Source organism: Natrix helvetica (assembly GCF_964273705.1).
Source record: "Natrix helvetica genome assembly, chromosome: 6".
In the NCBI taxonomy this organism is placed as follows: domain Eukaryota; kingdom Metazoa; phylum Chordata; class Lepidosauria; order Squamata; family Natricidae; genus Natrix; species Natrix helvetica.
The window spans coordinates 27,269,154-27,285,092 of record NC_138553.1 but is presented as its reverse complement, the minus strand read 5'-3'; the positions used below and the strand labels follow the sequence as shown (position 1 = coordinate 27,285,092).

The 15,939-nt window shown below is 36.6% G+C and overlaps 1 protein-coding gene across 1 annotated transcript; it reads right to left on the bottom strand.

The window, feature by feature from the left end:
- Positions 1–681: 681 nt before the first annotated feature.
- RASD2 (RASD family member 2) lies at positions 682–12,868 on the bottom strand. Its single transcript, XM_081958775.1, has 3 exons — positions 12,117–12,868; positions 5,211–5,490; positions 682–3,111 (listed from the first exon to the last, which is right to left on the bottom strand). The coding sequence occupies exons 2-3, from the start codon at positions 5,479–5,481 to the stop codon at positions 2,582–2,584; spliced, it is 801 nt and encodes a 266-aa protein (XP_081814901.1). The 5' UTR covers positions 5,482–5,490; positions 12,117–12,868; the 3' UTR covers positions 682–2,581.
- Between the last annotated feature and the right edge of the window lie 3,071 nt (positions 12,869–15,939).

The following is a 15,939-nucleotide window of genomic DNA, read 5'->3' as shown; positions in this document are numbered from 1 at the left end:
CAATTTTGATGCACTTGCCCTCTTGCAGACTTCTGTAAATTGTGTGATTCGATGCATGGCAATTTGCTATTAAACAGTTGGCCATCCAGAGCAAATCAGCTACCTGATCACATTTTTATAAAAATAAATCAACCCAGGACACAGTTAATAAATAGATCACATTTATTGAAAGAGAGAGAGAAAAACATCTATACAAATGCAGAATCTTTTCAAAATGACATAAATGGCTGAAATGGCATTAGGAAATTAGCAATACTGAATTTTATATAACAAACAAGGAAGTATATAATTTTGTAGAAGTAGATGGGAGACCATTTAGTCCCACAAGAACTTCTACATATACTCACCTTACTTAATTATTAGATGTCAGAGTGAACTTTTCTTTATGCCAGTAAAGTTTGCATTGCCAACTAAAGCACACAGTACTATTCACATATATACAATGTATGAGGTATAATTTTACACAGAGGTGTGATATTCAAGGGCTGATAGAACATTTTAGAAATCTACATTGTGGACAGTAGGTTAACATTACGGAGACTGAAGTGTCTCTTCTCCCTGCTAGGCACACATGTGCATACACAACCAAATACATTACAGTAGACATTCATGTCTGAGGTAATTTTATAAAAAATTCTATTCGTCCATGGGAAGGAAGGAAGAAGGGAGGGGGGGGGGAGGAAGAAAGGAAGGAAGGATGTCAATGAGACTGTTGGCGGCAGGAGGGATTGTACAATTTTTTAATGCTAGCACAATTGTACTCCCATTATTCCTTACAATATCTCCCTATTCAAGACAAATGGGTAAAACCTTTTTAATAATTCTGAGGTATGCAAAATTCAGTTCTGTTCTGATATATGACCATTATGATAGCTGAAAATTATCATAGCTGAAAAGAGAGAGAGAGAGAAAAAGAACACTAAGAAAGGAGGAAAGACATTTAGGCAGCTGGCTCAGAACAAAATCTAATTCTTATTCACATGGATACTATAGATACTAAGAATTATTCAAGAGTCAGATAAGATAATCAAATAGGCTTTTAGTAACAAACAAAGCTAATTCTGACATGGCTCTTTTTCTCCATAAACATTCTGGTAAACAGATTGTCTGGAAGAAATCCACCAATATTAAGGTTTTTTTAAAAATGGAAACAGGTGCAGCAGATGTCTTCAACTCGGTTCCCTCCAAATGTTTTGGACCAATTCCAAGCAAAGGCCAAGGAATTCCAGATAGACCCAACTGATCTAAAGGGCAGTAGGTTGAGGAAAGAAAAGCTATGTTTTTATTATAAAAGTATATAAGCTTTCACTCACTCTGTATTATGATGCACTCAGTATTGTGGTACATGGACAATGGACACAGCTTGGAAGACAGTCATGTTAAATTTAAACTCTGAACCCTCTTTTTGCAAATAAATAATTTCTCAGCCATTTGAACATGGGAAAAATGTAGCTGGTGGTCAGATATTTTTAGTGAGAAATAAATATCATTGTTTAATATAACTTGCTCAACCTTAAGTGCAAGCTTTGTTCGACAATGCATGCTTAAATTTTTACTCCCATTTTCAGTCTAGATTGGCCTAGAGCCTTATACCACAATCTCATGTGTGTTTATATAAAGTTCTACTGTTCAATTGGGCTTACTCTCAGGCTTACCCTCAGCTTAATCTCCACAGGTTTACAACTTTAATGTGAGAAAGTTGGAGGATAGAGCATAACACCTGGCATTGCACATCCAATGTCATTATTACCAGTATGGTAGAAAGCCTAATCATTATTGTGGAATAAAAATGAATGGAATTTGGATGGGTGTACAATACAAGTTTCCAAGTATATGATATGATGTTTTTTAGGAACAGAAAATCACATGAAACATGTGTGCTGGTTCTTACAGTACATACATTTCAATTATTTACATATCATGTAACTGAAAATCAGCTGGTATTTCTAGATCATACTTGCCAACTAATTCACACATTAATTAAAACAAACACTTTGCAATTTACAAAAAACAGAGAAAAATTATGAAATGTAGTTTTTGTAGCGACACAATGAAGAATTATCATTGGCACAAAGAAGTATATTTTCCTCAAAATGTTTGAATCTTCTTCGATTGAGGAACTGGAGGAAAACAACACCCAATTTTCATCTTGTTATCAGATTGTCTCCTGCATGATGGCTACTTAAGAAATCTGTACAAATCAGGCCCGTCTTTTAACTGTCTTTGTATAAAATTGAAGTTCAAATTTCTTTATACCTTGAAGCTTCTTGAAACAAAGGAAAACAAAAAGAGAAAACAAAGAGGGTCTTTTTCTGTTAAAAAAATACAAAAACCAAAAGACGAAATAATAAGGGCTGTGTATGGCAGTTACAGTATCTACCATAGCAGCTTCAAGTATTTACAATGCTGTGTTTTAATTTATTTATATCTTTACAGAAATGGTACAATGCTCTAGCCAAAGTATTTTCATGACCGCTGTTCTCACCCATAACTCAGTAAATATTTTCAGACTGTCTCTCTTCAGCCACTTTCTTTAAGGCACTGCACATATGCTATGGACTACTTCTCAGTGGAGTGTCTTTTACTGGATGGTGCATTTTTCTCTTTCCCTTGCTTGTCCTTCTCTGAGGACTTTGGATTTTATGTATTTTAGATCACTGTTGACACTGGGTCGACGAGCAAAGGGGGAAATCATGCCATAGGCATCTGTCTCTTTGACCCTATGCATCCTGAAGGACTTTTGGTGGAAAGCATCACCATATTGCACAGAGATCTTTCTATGAAGAGCAGGACTCATTTCATGGGGTAATTTGGCCATGCTGAAAAGAACATAGAACATCTCGTTCACGTTGGTGTTTTTCTTGGCTGAGACTTCAAAGTATGCACAGTTCTCATCACTGGAGACAAGCTTCTCAGCTTCATCAGAACTCACCCGGCGATAGAGTTCACCATGATCATTCTTGTTACCACAGATCACCATAGGCAGATCCCCTGTTTCCTTGGTTTTGTTCTTCAGACAAGATTTGACTTCAAGGATCTGATTCTGGAGCCTCTTCACTTCATCAAAGGATTCTCTGTTGTCCAAACTGAATACAAGGATGAAAACATCTCCTGCAATATTTCAACAAGGAATAATAAAGACAGTTGGTTACAATTTTATCATACAGAAATATGTGTTTAAAAACAGTAGACAGCAAAACTATTATAAATTCTATAGATTTTATGCAGAATTTGCCAGTCTAATGACTTCTATTTTTCAGAGTTCAAAGCCTATAATACCTAATATTTTCTAATCAAAAGCCATGCAACCTAGGAAGGTGAGAGCTAACATCTAGCATAGGTGGAGAGTGTTAGGATGGAGGACAGTAGCAATAAAACAAAAACATTCAGGATATTTAAATAAAATAGATATTATTTAAGAATTCACAGAACTAAGGGACCTGTTAAGGTATAGATCACCGAGCGCTGGAAAGGGTTGCGTGGAAACATTGCGTGCAAGCTCATCTGAGCCATGCTCCGGAAAAGCCAAACTTCCAGGTTCTTGCGCGCATGTGTGCCGAACAATCAGCTGGCTGGCACATATGCGCAGGGTGGTTTTCAGCACTGACGTGCATGTGAAGGAATCATGCTCTGGAAAAGCCAAACGTCTGGGTTCTTGCACACATGCACACCCAGCAATCAGCTGGCTGGCATGTATGCATTCATGCCAGAAATCCAGAAGATAAACAGGCAAGGCTGCACGTGCCAGGGGACCTGGCTTCGCCATCACAGGTATAGATGCAGTGCAATGAATTCAGGTTACAAAGCTTCTATGTCACCAGGGAGAATTTTAACCTTATTTTTCTGTAGTGGCATCCTCTTCAGTGAAAAATTGAATTGATACTATTACTAGCATTATTTTTCTTCTATCTTTTCTAGTTCTAAGAACTAAATGCTGAACAACCAGTGAAGTTTAATGCATTCAGTATCTAAAGTTTAATGCATTCAACAACCAGTGAAGTTTAATGCATTCAGTATCTTCTATTGGAAGCCCAATCTTCCAATGTTTTCTTCAAGTTCCATTTTTACTTTTTACAATTTTCCATATATCAATCTCTCTTGCTCCCTTGCTATTGTTTGGAATCTAAATTTCGCAAATTCTCACAGCAAACTATCTGACTGTGGTTGCTGTTTTATATATTCTGTAAAAAATGATGATGCATAGTATTGTCCAATCGCAGTGCTTAATGTAACGATTGATGCAGATAGTATTGTCCAATACTGAAAAAGGAAATAGTTGTTGTGTGATCCACTTATATTAAAAATAAGATTGAATCAGTCGGTTTCAATTTATTATGCATGTCTATTTTTAGCCAATCGTAATACACATAGTTTTTTTTAAACTTAAAACCATTTTTAAGAGACTATCCAAAGTTACAATGGGACTGAAAAAAGTGACTTATGGTAGTTTTTCACACTTATTACTATTGTACCAGTCTCATGGTCACATGATCAAAATTTCAACATTTGGCAACTGGCACACATTTATGACAACTGCAGTGTCCCAGTGACATGTGATCGCCTTTTGCAACCTTCTGACAAGCAAAGTCAATGGGGAATCCAGATTCACCTAACAACCGTGTTACTAACTTATGAATTGCAGTGATTCACCTAACAGTTGTGGCAAAAAAAAGGGGTTGTTAAATGTCACTTAACAACTGTCTGGCTTAGCAATGGAAATGTTGGGCTCAATTGTGGTCACGAGTCAAGGGCTATTTCTATATAAATATCAAAGAAGCAATAGCTGTGAATGGAAAAGTCCATTTCAGATGCATTGTTGGACTCACATACCGAAGATTATTGGTGGGCTCACATACAACCAAATATGGTTTTATCCTCTTTGAACAATAGACATTAATGTTATCTCGCATGCTGCTCTAAAAATATGTTTGAATTCTCTGAGCAACTTGTCGTGCCACAAGAGTTTGTTTGTCCAAGAAAACCAAGGCCAAAGTCTTCTTGTCCAAAAGCATCTGACTTAGACTTTGGGAAATTGGTGGTTGCTTCTTAAGGACTGGATTTAGACTTAACATGGGGCAATTCTTGCCTTTTCCTTTTAACTTTGGATTTTCCCAAGCATCCTCAGCCTGCTTCTTCTCCCAAAAAGTGATCTGCCCTGACTATGACAAACTTAACTTGCCACTGTTAAGCCTCACGTGTATGTTCCTAACCTGTGAGAATGGAGAGCCTCCTCATGGCAGGGAATGGATGATTCCCAGATGTATCCAAGATGTCCAGCTGATACATGTCGCCTCGAATGTTGTAAACTTTGCGATGGAAATCCTCAATGGTGGGTGTGTATTGGTCATCAAAGCGGCCATTGAGAAACCGAGAGACAATGGAACTCTTGCCCACCCTGGAGGCTCCCAATACAACCATCCGGTAGGAATTCTTGGCTGGCACATTCAAGGTGCAGTTCCCACTGGACATAGTCTTCATCATTATTCAGATCTGAAAAGATGTAAGAAAGGAACAATTGTTACCAATGACAGAGAAAATAACAGTGCCATCGGAGTAATACAGTGGAACAAAAATTAACTATAAACAATGGCATGACAATGTAGCAACAATGGTGTATTGGAATATCTGCAAGAAATACCATTACCTACTAAGTAAGAACTGATGGACCACAAAATAGACCAAGTAATAGAAAATGAACAAACTAGAGTACTTAGGAGCTTTAGAATGTAAACAGACAAGCACCTGCCACATAACACCCCAGACATAACAATTGTTGATAAGAAAGACAAAAAAAGTCTGGATAGCGGACATGGCAGTGCCTGGAGACAGCAGAACAAAAGAGAAAGAATTAGAGAAAATGACAAAATGGAAAGAGCAGAAATTGAACGATTATGGCAAAGAAAAGGTAGGATAGTATCAACAGTAATTGCCTCCTTTGGTACAATCCAAAATATCTGGAGCACCACTTACACACCATCAGCATTGACAAAATCACCATCAGTAAATTGCAAAATGCAGCTTAACTTGGAACAGATTACAGTTTATATCACTGGAGGGTTTTCAAGAAGAGATTGGTCAGCCATTTGTCTGGAATGGTCTTCTGCTTGAGCAGGGGGTTGGGTTAGAAGACCTCTAAGATTCCTTCCAATCTTATTGTTTTATGTTTAAGTTCCGTCCTGCAATGATACTTTTTAGTATCATCAAACAAGAACATTTATCTATCCTAGGTCTTTGGGAATAACTTGATGAAAATGTCAAAGCCAGTCTAAACATCTGATTAGTGTGATTGTGTGGCCAAACATCCTCATCATAATAATGCTTTTCAGTGACAGTGAAATCCAATGTTATCTTTTTTGCAGATAATAGGTATCTTTGGATGCTTTATTTTGACAAATATCTTTCAGCTAAGAATCTTGGAGAAGGAATATTGTATGGGAAAGGCAAGGACATGGAGTAACACCAATGCATACGTCACTAGTGGTTAATGGTGGACTAACTGTAGCTTAATTGTGGCTTATAGTAGTTAAACGTGTAAACTCATGGCCTACCATTTCTAAGTATCAGTAACAAAAAAGTAAACATCACTAAGGAAGGAAAAAGAAATCTTAGCAAATGTCATGTGGGGGGAAAGAAAATTCAACTGATGGCCTTATAAGTACTGTTTATTATCCCTGAATAAATCCAGAATGTTATTTAGATATTTTTGATATAGCATAGTACTATATAAAAATCAGAATATGTAAGGGAGGGACAACTTTTGTAATTCTTATTTCAGAGAGTATTCCAGACTACATTAGATTCTACAATGTATTATGAATTGGATTGATTTGGGTTTTATAGACTTTAAGATAATTAAATTTTGTTTAAATCAATTGCATCATTTTCAGCATTTTAAAATGCAAAATGAGACAAGAAACAGTCCCTCGTTTTGAATGTCATTTCACCAGGTGGGCTTGAATGATGAGTCAGCCAGGAGTATTTTAATGTTATGGAAAGGCGTCTGATTACTAGCTATTCATTTATTATCTTTTTTATTGATAGGATTGAAAATAATTCTTGTTGTGCCAGACTAATTTAGGACAATTCCATAAGCAGTCACTTTATCAGTACAAAATTAATTTTGGATATCTGCAAAGTTTAACTATGTTCCGAATCGGATTCCTTTCTCCATCAGCTACAGTGTGTCTGGAACTGTAATGCACCCGAAATGCACATGCAGGCTGATCTTCTACTGATGGACCTCTTGGTTCAATGTATCTCCTGCTTGCTGGACTCAATCCAACCATTGCTTCCTTCCCTCCCCACAGAAGTTCAGGTGTCATAGCTTCCAAAAGACGTGTTACTAATTTAGTGTGATTATATTTCCCTAAGTTGTTCTCAACTCTTAGTCTTCTCCATGGTGATCCCTAATCTGTCTTTTATTATATGGGTTTGAAAATGCAAAAAGGTATGGGTAGCCTTGTAGCATCACCACCTCATAACTCCTCAGATTTTTTTTTCATACCACCAGATAAATGGACACATCATGAAATAAAGAAATGGGATGTGGAGCAGAGAGAGTCTTTCTTTTGTATGGAATAGTTGAAATTTGTTTCTTTTATATATGAGCAGAAGAAACTTGGCCCAGGGCACTAATTGAACTGCTTTTCATACATCAGTGGTTGACTGGGGAGGAGGGGGTATTGATCAACTCAAGGGGTTATATGCCATTTCTCAATATTTTGAAATCTGCAGACGTGAAAAAGAACACATCTATTTCAAACAATTGAAACAATTCCTCACAAACAATTTGTGAGGGGTTGAGAAATAGACATGTATTATGACCATAGGAAATGTATGTGGTATGCTGATTGATTCATGATACATATATATGCCATCCAACCAGGGGACAGCCAGTTCTGATTCAGTGGCATAACAAATGAAAACTAGTTTGGTGGAACAGTGCTGGGCTAAAAACTGAAAATAATTGTGATTTCTATTCCTTTCTTGGCCATAAAAGCTGGCTTAGTGACTTCAGGTCATTTGCTCCCTCTTAGTTCAATCTCTCTCATATGGTTATTGTTGTAAGGAAGATAAATGGAAGAATATATATATATATATATATATATATATATATATATATATATATATATATATATATATATATATATATATATATATATATATATATATATATATATATATATATATATATATATATATATATATATATATATATATATATATATATACACACACATACACATACACATACACACATACATACATACATATATATATGCGCCACCTTCAGCTGACCAAAAATCAAGGTGAGATAAAATCAAAGAAATAAACAATATATTGAAAAGTGATCCTATGCAAAAAAGCTATCCTATCCTAAAGACAGAATCAAGAATCTTCAGAGGTTTTAAACTGGGTGAGCACCATGTCAGGGTTCCAAGTAATAAATCCATAGCAAGCAAGACTCCGAGGCATGTAGATTCCTCAAAGAGTACTTTTATTTGAAACTATCATATTGGCTCAAATCTGGTGAAAACCTACTCAACTGGACTTTCTGCTTTGTTTGTTTTTTTGAAGACGTTTCACTTCTCATCAAAGAATCTTCTTCAGCTCTGACTGAAGAATGGAAAGATTTATACTCCTTGCAGACAGATGGTCATTTGCATTCTTTTAGTGAGTCATTAAGGCCACCTGAAGGTTTAGGTTGTCAGGGTCACCTGAATAGTGAAAATGGGTGTGGAGCCTTCTTGAAACTATTGAAAGGGCTGTGTTGTAGACTGGAGATAGATGATGTCTTGCTAAAGAATGCAAATGACCAGCTGTCTGCAAGAAGTATAAATTCTTCCATTCCCTACCATCTACTCAGAATTGAAGAAGCTTCTTGGACAAGAAATGTCCAAATGCCTTCAAAGAAAAACCAGAAAGTTTAGTTGCCTCTTAAAGAAGCTCCTTTGGGACAACCATGACTTGAATGACTGAGAATCTCCATAGACATTTCTTAATCCTTTCACGAATGGCTTATTGCCTAAGCCTGGTGTTGGTATAGCCTTTCATACCGGCTGGAATCATTTGATAAGAATGAAGATGTGGAATGAAAAACCTGGATGCAGACCATCAAATATCTCTAAGGAGTATAGACCAGAAAATGTCAAATAGGCTTGGTAAAACATGTAAATAAACGTCCTTACAGAGATACAAATATCTCTAAAGAGTACAAGCAATGTACTCCTTAGAGATATTTGATGGTCTGCACCTAGGTTTTTCATTCCACATTTTCATTCACATCAAATGATTCCAAATTCTCATCAAATGATTCCAAATAAGGAAGGAGGTCCCGTTTTAGAAGATCTATTCCTCAATCAATATGCTTCTGATTGCAACCTCAGTCCCAATTAAGTCCCAGTGTGCCTAATTTTCTTCTTGCAAAGGGCCCTCTCATTGCTCATAAACAAGGTCATCAGATAATTAAAGCTTTTAAAACTAACCATTTAATCACCTTAATCACTTGTCAGCAATCTCTCCCTTACCAAGCTGTTTTCTATTCAAAAGAAAGAGGCAGTTACGATAACACAGGCTTGATTAAACAGACTCATCATGATTCTTCAGAATTTAGAAAACAGGCTTTCTGATCCTAATGAACCAGATGGAGTTGTAGGACCCTTTATTATTTAGTCTTTGGCTGTTATGATCTTTGCTATAGTTTGTTCTTTAAAAAATCATTTTCTATCATATCTGTTAGTTTCTAATGAACATGTAGTGTATTCCCACATGAAATTTTTGCACACCCTCATTCATAAATCGTTCTTAAGCCACAATTTTGTGGTTAGGCAACATCTCCCACAATTCTGTCTGACAGAAAAGATCAAACCATCAACTAATCATGATAGAACCCGGATTTTAGATATATGTCTCTAAATGTATTAAATGTACAGTTAACATACAAATATTAGTATCATGTTGGTATGCTTACCAGAAAACATTTTTTAAAGAATACAGCCAATGGCAAACATAGATTTACTTCCATGTTATTTGTAAATCTATTCATAGGTCTCTCTTAGGATTTCTGCCTTCCAACTATGATCTTGCATAATGCTTTATCCTATATATTTATAGAAGTGATCAAAGTTCTGAATTAAAATATTTGGATCAAATCTTTTTCTTGCTTCCCATTCAGGTTTTTTTTTTGGTACAAAAGTATTTTATCTTTGTTTAAATTCACACAGAGAAGGTTTCAGGGGTCAGACCTTAAGTTTATATCTGCTCCAAATACGGAATTTCAGGAAATCAAAAGTCCTTTTGAAGCTGTTTTCTGCTCTTCAGCTTCACTGTAACAATTGTTTGTGCCTTGTTCAAAATACTTAACACATTCGTCTCATCCTTTTGATTTGAAATGTTCTCTACCTAGATACAATACACAAACCTTAAGAGTATATTCTGCAGAATTGCTGGTTATGTCCTAACCAGCTGTTGATACTTTTATCTTCATGGTTTGGATCTTTCATTGCTAAAAATACATTTCAGTTCAACAGCAAAGTGCTGCATTCATAATTTAAACATTTTGCATCACCTCATGCAGTTTTTAACCTGCTGCTCTTAAAAATAATAGCCATAACTTATCCCTTTTCAACATTCCTCTGCGATATGATTTTTAGATGTGGGAAATAAAGCACTAATGAATGATTTGCCCTCGATCAGTAAAGTCAGTAATGATAATGGTACTTCGCTATTAAATTGAGATTGTCTTATTCCTCCCAGAGTCTAAGCACCAACTGCACTCCTTACTATCTTATGAGGTGTAGCATATAGACAGTAAAATATCAAATAAAAAATAGAGGGTTCTATGCAGAAGGGGGGAAACCGCTCCTTGCTACAAATTAATTAGCATTGCTTTGTATTCATTTTGGCTGTCCAATTCCATTTGCTCTGTTACTGATTCCAAAAGGGCACCCTATGTGCTACAAAAACAATTCAGATCTTTCAGCGCATCTACTGCTGCAGCCTTTTTTGTGTGGTCTCTCAAAAGTCCAATAAAAAACGAGAAGCCATACTTGAAGATAGCGTAGTCTTTCATGCACCATGCCTATCCTCCAATTTCTCACCCCTCTGTTTTTCTGCTTCTCTGATTAAGTGATTCAGTTAATGTTTGGGGAGCTGTGTGTGCATTTGTGTTGCACTGAAGAGGTAATGGAAGAATGCTTGAGTATTTAATTGCTACAAGTTTAACTTCTGTTTCCCCCCCCCCTGCTTCTATTTTTAATTCCATTACTCTACTTTTAATGGCAATTTATTAGATCACAACCTTTCCCACAAGTTCAATGACAGTATTTTCTTCCAAACACTTCAGCTAGTTTTCTAGGAAACATGAAGATGATGATGCAAAAAGAGAAGAATTCTCAGTTGAGTTATTCAGTGAGCCAGTAGATAGTTGGTTTACTTTCTAAAGATTGTGGAATCTTTATTAATCTCTTTATTCCATTTAATAATGGAAATAACCAACCCACTATTATGGGTCCTTAGGTAACATATTTTCCAGTTTTATTTATTGTGCCTTTGATCTACAGTAGCTCTGAACCCTTAATTGTTTTAGTACCATATCTTGATTCTATGTCTACAGTCAAAGTGTAGTGCGAAGCAGTTATCTTCTCAATAGCATGCATCCATAAAATGGTGGTATTAAAAACACAGTGAGAATAAAAATGACCCATTCAAAACCGACATGCAGAGAGACAGAAAGCCTGAAAAGAGAGTGAGTTCTCACTGAGCCCAAATAGCTGGTTTTCCCTTCCTTAGACTATTGCTCTGTCATGAGCATCCAAAGCAAACAAATGCACAGCATTTATAGGAGGAATTGTGAATGGTTAAGTTATGAACCCAGCAATAAAATTTGCAAATCTAAATCCATTCTCTCTCTCTCCCTCTCCCTCTCCCTCTCCCTCCCTCCCTCTCTCTCTCTCTCTCTCTCTCTCTCTCTCTCTCTCACACACACACACACACACACACACACACACACACACTCCTTACTTAGAAAGTCTTTAAATGCTTTCCTTTTGAAACATTCGTTACTGCTGGGAGCTATTGTTCCAAGGTATAATAAAGATACAAAGCTCATCACTTACCTTTTCCTTCCTTGAGAAGGGAAATCTTTGATTCAGGTGCAGCCAGCAGCCTTGGTTCAGAGGACTGGATCAGCAGCTGCTGCTGCTGCAGCTGCAGCCACTGCAGCTGCAGCCGGAGCCAGATGCTTCTTGTCCAAGTCACTCGCTTCCTTACCCCAATACTCCACCCACACCCCACACCCCTTCACCAGGCTCCCGGGAGGGAAGGGCAACTGTGCCTCAGTGACTGTCCTATGCTGAATCAGGAGGCACACATGGCCAAAAGTTTGTTCTTCAGGAATCAGCACTCTGCCCCTTTGTCTTCTGGACTCTGAGAAAGAATGCTTGATTGGGGTTTCTTGTGCAGAAGAGCTACTCACTCATCTTAGTTCACTCCAAAATAGGGCTGCCAGTCTCCTCCTTTCAGAGTTGTTGCTTTGTAACTTCAAATCTAGAAGGTTGACTTGAGAGCTCTGCTGTGACATCTACCCATAGAAACTGGCCAATGCATCTCCCTGACCTCTGCCTCCCTCTGGTGCAGATTTCCAAGAGGGAAATGGAAGAGCAAAAGGGCTGGAACCAATAATATAAATAACAAGAAAATAATTACAATAGCACAGAAGCCTCAATCCAAAGTCCTTGCTTTTATAAAAATTAACATCCTTTTTTTTTAAATGCTAAGATTTCTTCTGCCTCTCAGTACATGAAGTGATGCTTTCGCGTCTGTGACAGTTGCCTTCTGTCTCCTCTTCTTCCTTTCAGCTGCTGGTGAACTTCACATTTCTTCCTGCAGCTAATCCATTCACTTCTCTCTTGAAGACAGTCAGTGTCAGTTGTTGTTAAGGGACAGTTGCCAAGAGGGTGGGATCTTGTGGAAGGAGCCGTAGGAGACTTTGTGTCAAAACAAAGTTTTTTTTCTTAATAAAATGGAGATTCTTCTTTCCTCCCTGTTTTTCCCCAAAGAGGGACTAAATAGCTGTCGTAATGATCTCTTATAAGGTTGCTTGCTTTCTGAACAGCCAAAATTCCTCTCCCGCAGTACTCAAGTTCAAGAAAAGCAAAATAAGCAATGGATCAGAATGGCTCTGGATTTTATTTCAAGCCTACAAATTCAGAGAACATCTTTCTCCTCTGGTGTTTTCCTACTAAACTGACTGCTGAGCCTAATAAGGACAAAAGATGTTGTTAAAAGCTGGGATTTGTCTTTTGACCCAATCAATCTCCTTCAATATTAAATCAGAATTGGGTATTACTTATATCATTCTGCTGATAATTTATGAATAGGAGTTAGATTAGGCTGAGAATCAGAAATAGCTTGAAATTTCATTATCATCCTAGTTCCCTTCTGAAGAATCCATGCAGCTCATTACCATGGTTATGTTTTGGGGAGTTGGTCAACATATTGCCACAGAAATCATCCAAATCTTTAGTAGACAATATAGCATGAGTAGCCCGAAGCAACACCCGTTAATATTCTGCTGAAGTATTTCAATGGAGGTTGAATGATAGATGGAGGCACAGAAGATGAAGAGAGGGGGCTTCTATTTTCTTGTTAATACATTTCTGCTTTAAATGTTAAACTTTAAGTCATCTTAGCTTTTCCATTTTAATTTTGATTCCATTTAATAATGGAAGAACCTGGAAATGGAAAAGCAAAACTACATCAAAGCTAAAAAAATTGATAGCAATTTAAACATACTCTAATCTTTCAAAAGATTTAGTACAGATGAATAAACCTTGGTCAGACATCAGAACTTTAGGATAAACATAAAATAAAGATAAGTACATGCCACAGTATCAAATCATGCAATGAAGAGCTGCTTTATACAAAAATCAGAAGTGATGTCAAAAAGTTTACGCCACTGTGACAATCTATAGATAATTGAGCTGTGAAAAATAGTTCTCTTATTTGAAAATAAGGAATCATAGAGGACTGTATTAATGTGAAGAAATGCATTTTTGAGATAATTGCAGGGTAGAATAACAGGGTAGAATTGGAGAAAAACATCTATTTCTCCAATTTAGATCTAATTTGAATCAGGCTTGACTCCAAGAAATGTGTCCATATACTTTTCTGCTACCACATAGAAGTAATTGGATTTTTCTTCCTTTTCGTTCCAATCTACCCTGCACCTTGGGATTTTCTGCTGGTCTCTCGTACAAGTAATAAAATCCAACTCTCTCTTAAAAAAAAATTCAACCAAGACCAAGAAGCAACTATGGTACCTGAAGAAAAGAAATAAACCATGTGAAAATAAAAGTTAGATTTATTTATGACCTAACCCAATTTATGTGATCTGAATTGAGAAATTGGAATGGCTGATTTGGAGGAGTACATTTTTTTTGATTCAACAGGAAAATTGGAGATCATCAGCACAGATAACTGATTGGCATTTCCACTACTGTTCCCTCTGAGATTAGGAGAATGTGAGGTGTGAAGACACCAGAATATATGTTCTGTCTATATCTAAAGCACAAAGCAAAAAGTGCTTTTCTGGCAGTGATTAAGAAGCAAGTTTTTTTAAAAAACAATTGCTTTATTCTAACTCATATGATTTTATCCCATCCTGTTAGTTGGCACATTTGGGGGGTGATATAAAAAATTATTAATATGATTTTAGATTATGCCTTAAAGATGAGTATATATTTTACAGCTCTAGAGCCATATTATTACAATAACAGCTCTATTATTATAATAAGAAAATTGATTTGAAACTCTGGTTTGCAATTCACCACTGTTAAAATGAAGTTTAACACAGATGCCAATCTACATGACAGAGAAGGTCTGTTCATAGATTGGATAAATTGTAATGTGGGTTTGTTTTGTTTTTGCTTAGTGTACCTTTTGAACTTAGCCACAGTAGATATATCATGATTTATAACTTAGCATATAGCATGAACCTGCTACAATGTCCTACCTGTCAATGACTACTTCAACTTCAACCGCAACATTACACGTGCATACAATAGATACAAACTTAAGGTAATCTGTACCAAACTCGATTGCAGAAAATACAACTTCAGCAACAGAGTGGGCAATGCCTGGAATGCTCTACCTGACTCTGTGGTTTCTTCCCCAAACCCCCAAAACTTTAACCTTAGACTGTCTACTGTTGACCTCACCCCATTCCTAAGAGATCAGTAAGGGGCACGTACATAAGCACACCAGGGTGCCTACCGTCCCTGTCCTAATGTTTCTTTTTATCCATTTCATGTGTCCAAAATCATGTTTATACATATATATGTTGTCTACTACAAGCTTGATGAAACAAACAAACAAACAAACAAATAATTGTGGTTATACTCAGAAGGCAACAGTTTGTCAAACTATGACTTAACCTCATGTGTGGATCTTGTTATAACATTGAAAAAGGAAAAAAGGAAGAATCCAATAAGAAAGCCCAATTCATTTTTGATACTGGAAGATATGATTGGGGGGAAAAACGTTTTAATACAGGTGAATTTCATCAACAACTTTATATGTCTGTAGAAATATAAAAGAACAGCCTTCCATTCTTGACAGGTAAATGTGTATTCCTCTCTTTAAAATACGACATGACTTTTATTATCCTCAGTGAACACTAAGCTTCAGATAGAAGAATGTCTGCCTGTATGTGTAATTTTATGTGTGTATGTATATGAATGATGTTTAAGCCAATTATTCTATGCAACAGTACTTCATCTTATCATTTGACAGATGGAGAACTAATTTCAAGGTGGCTGGTTCCAGGCATTGCTTAGCAAACATCTAAAATGGATGCATGAGTGACTCAGCTATTTGCTTTTCTTGGCAAGATATGAGAGTCTTATCTGCACACAATTCTCTCCATCAAAGAGATATATC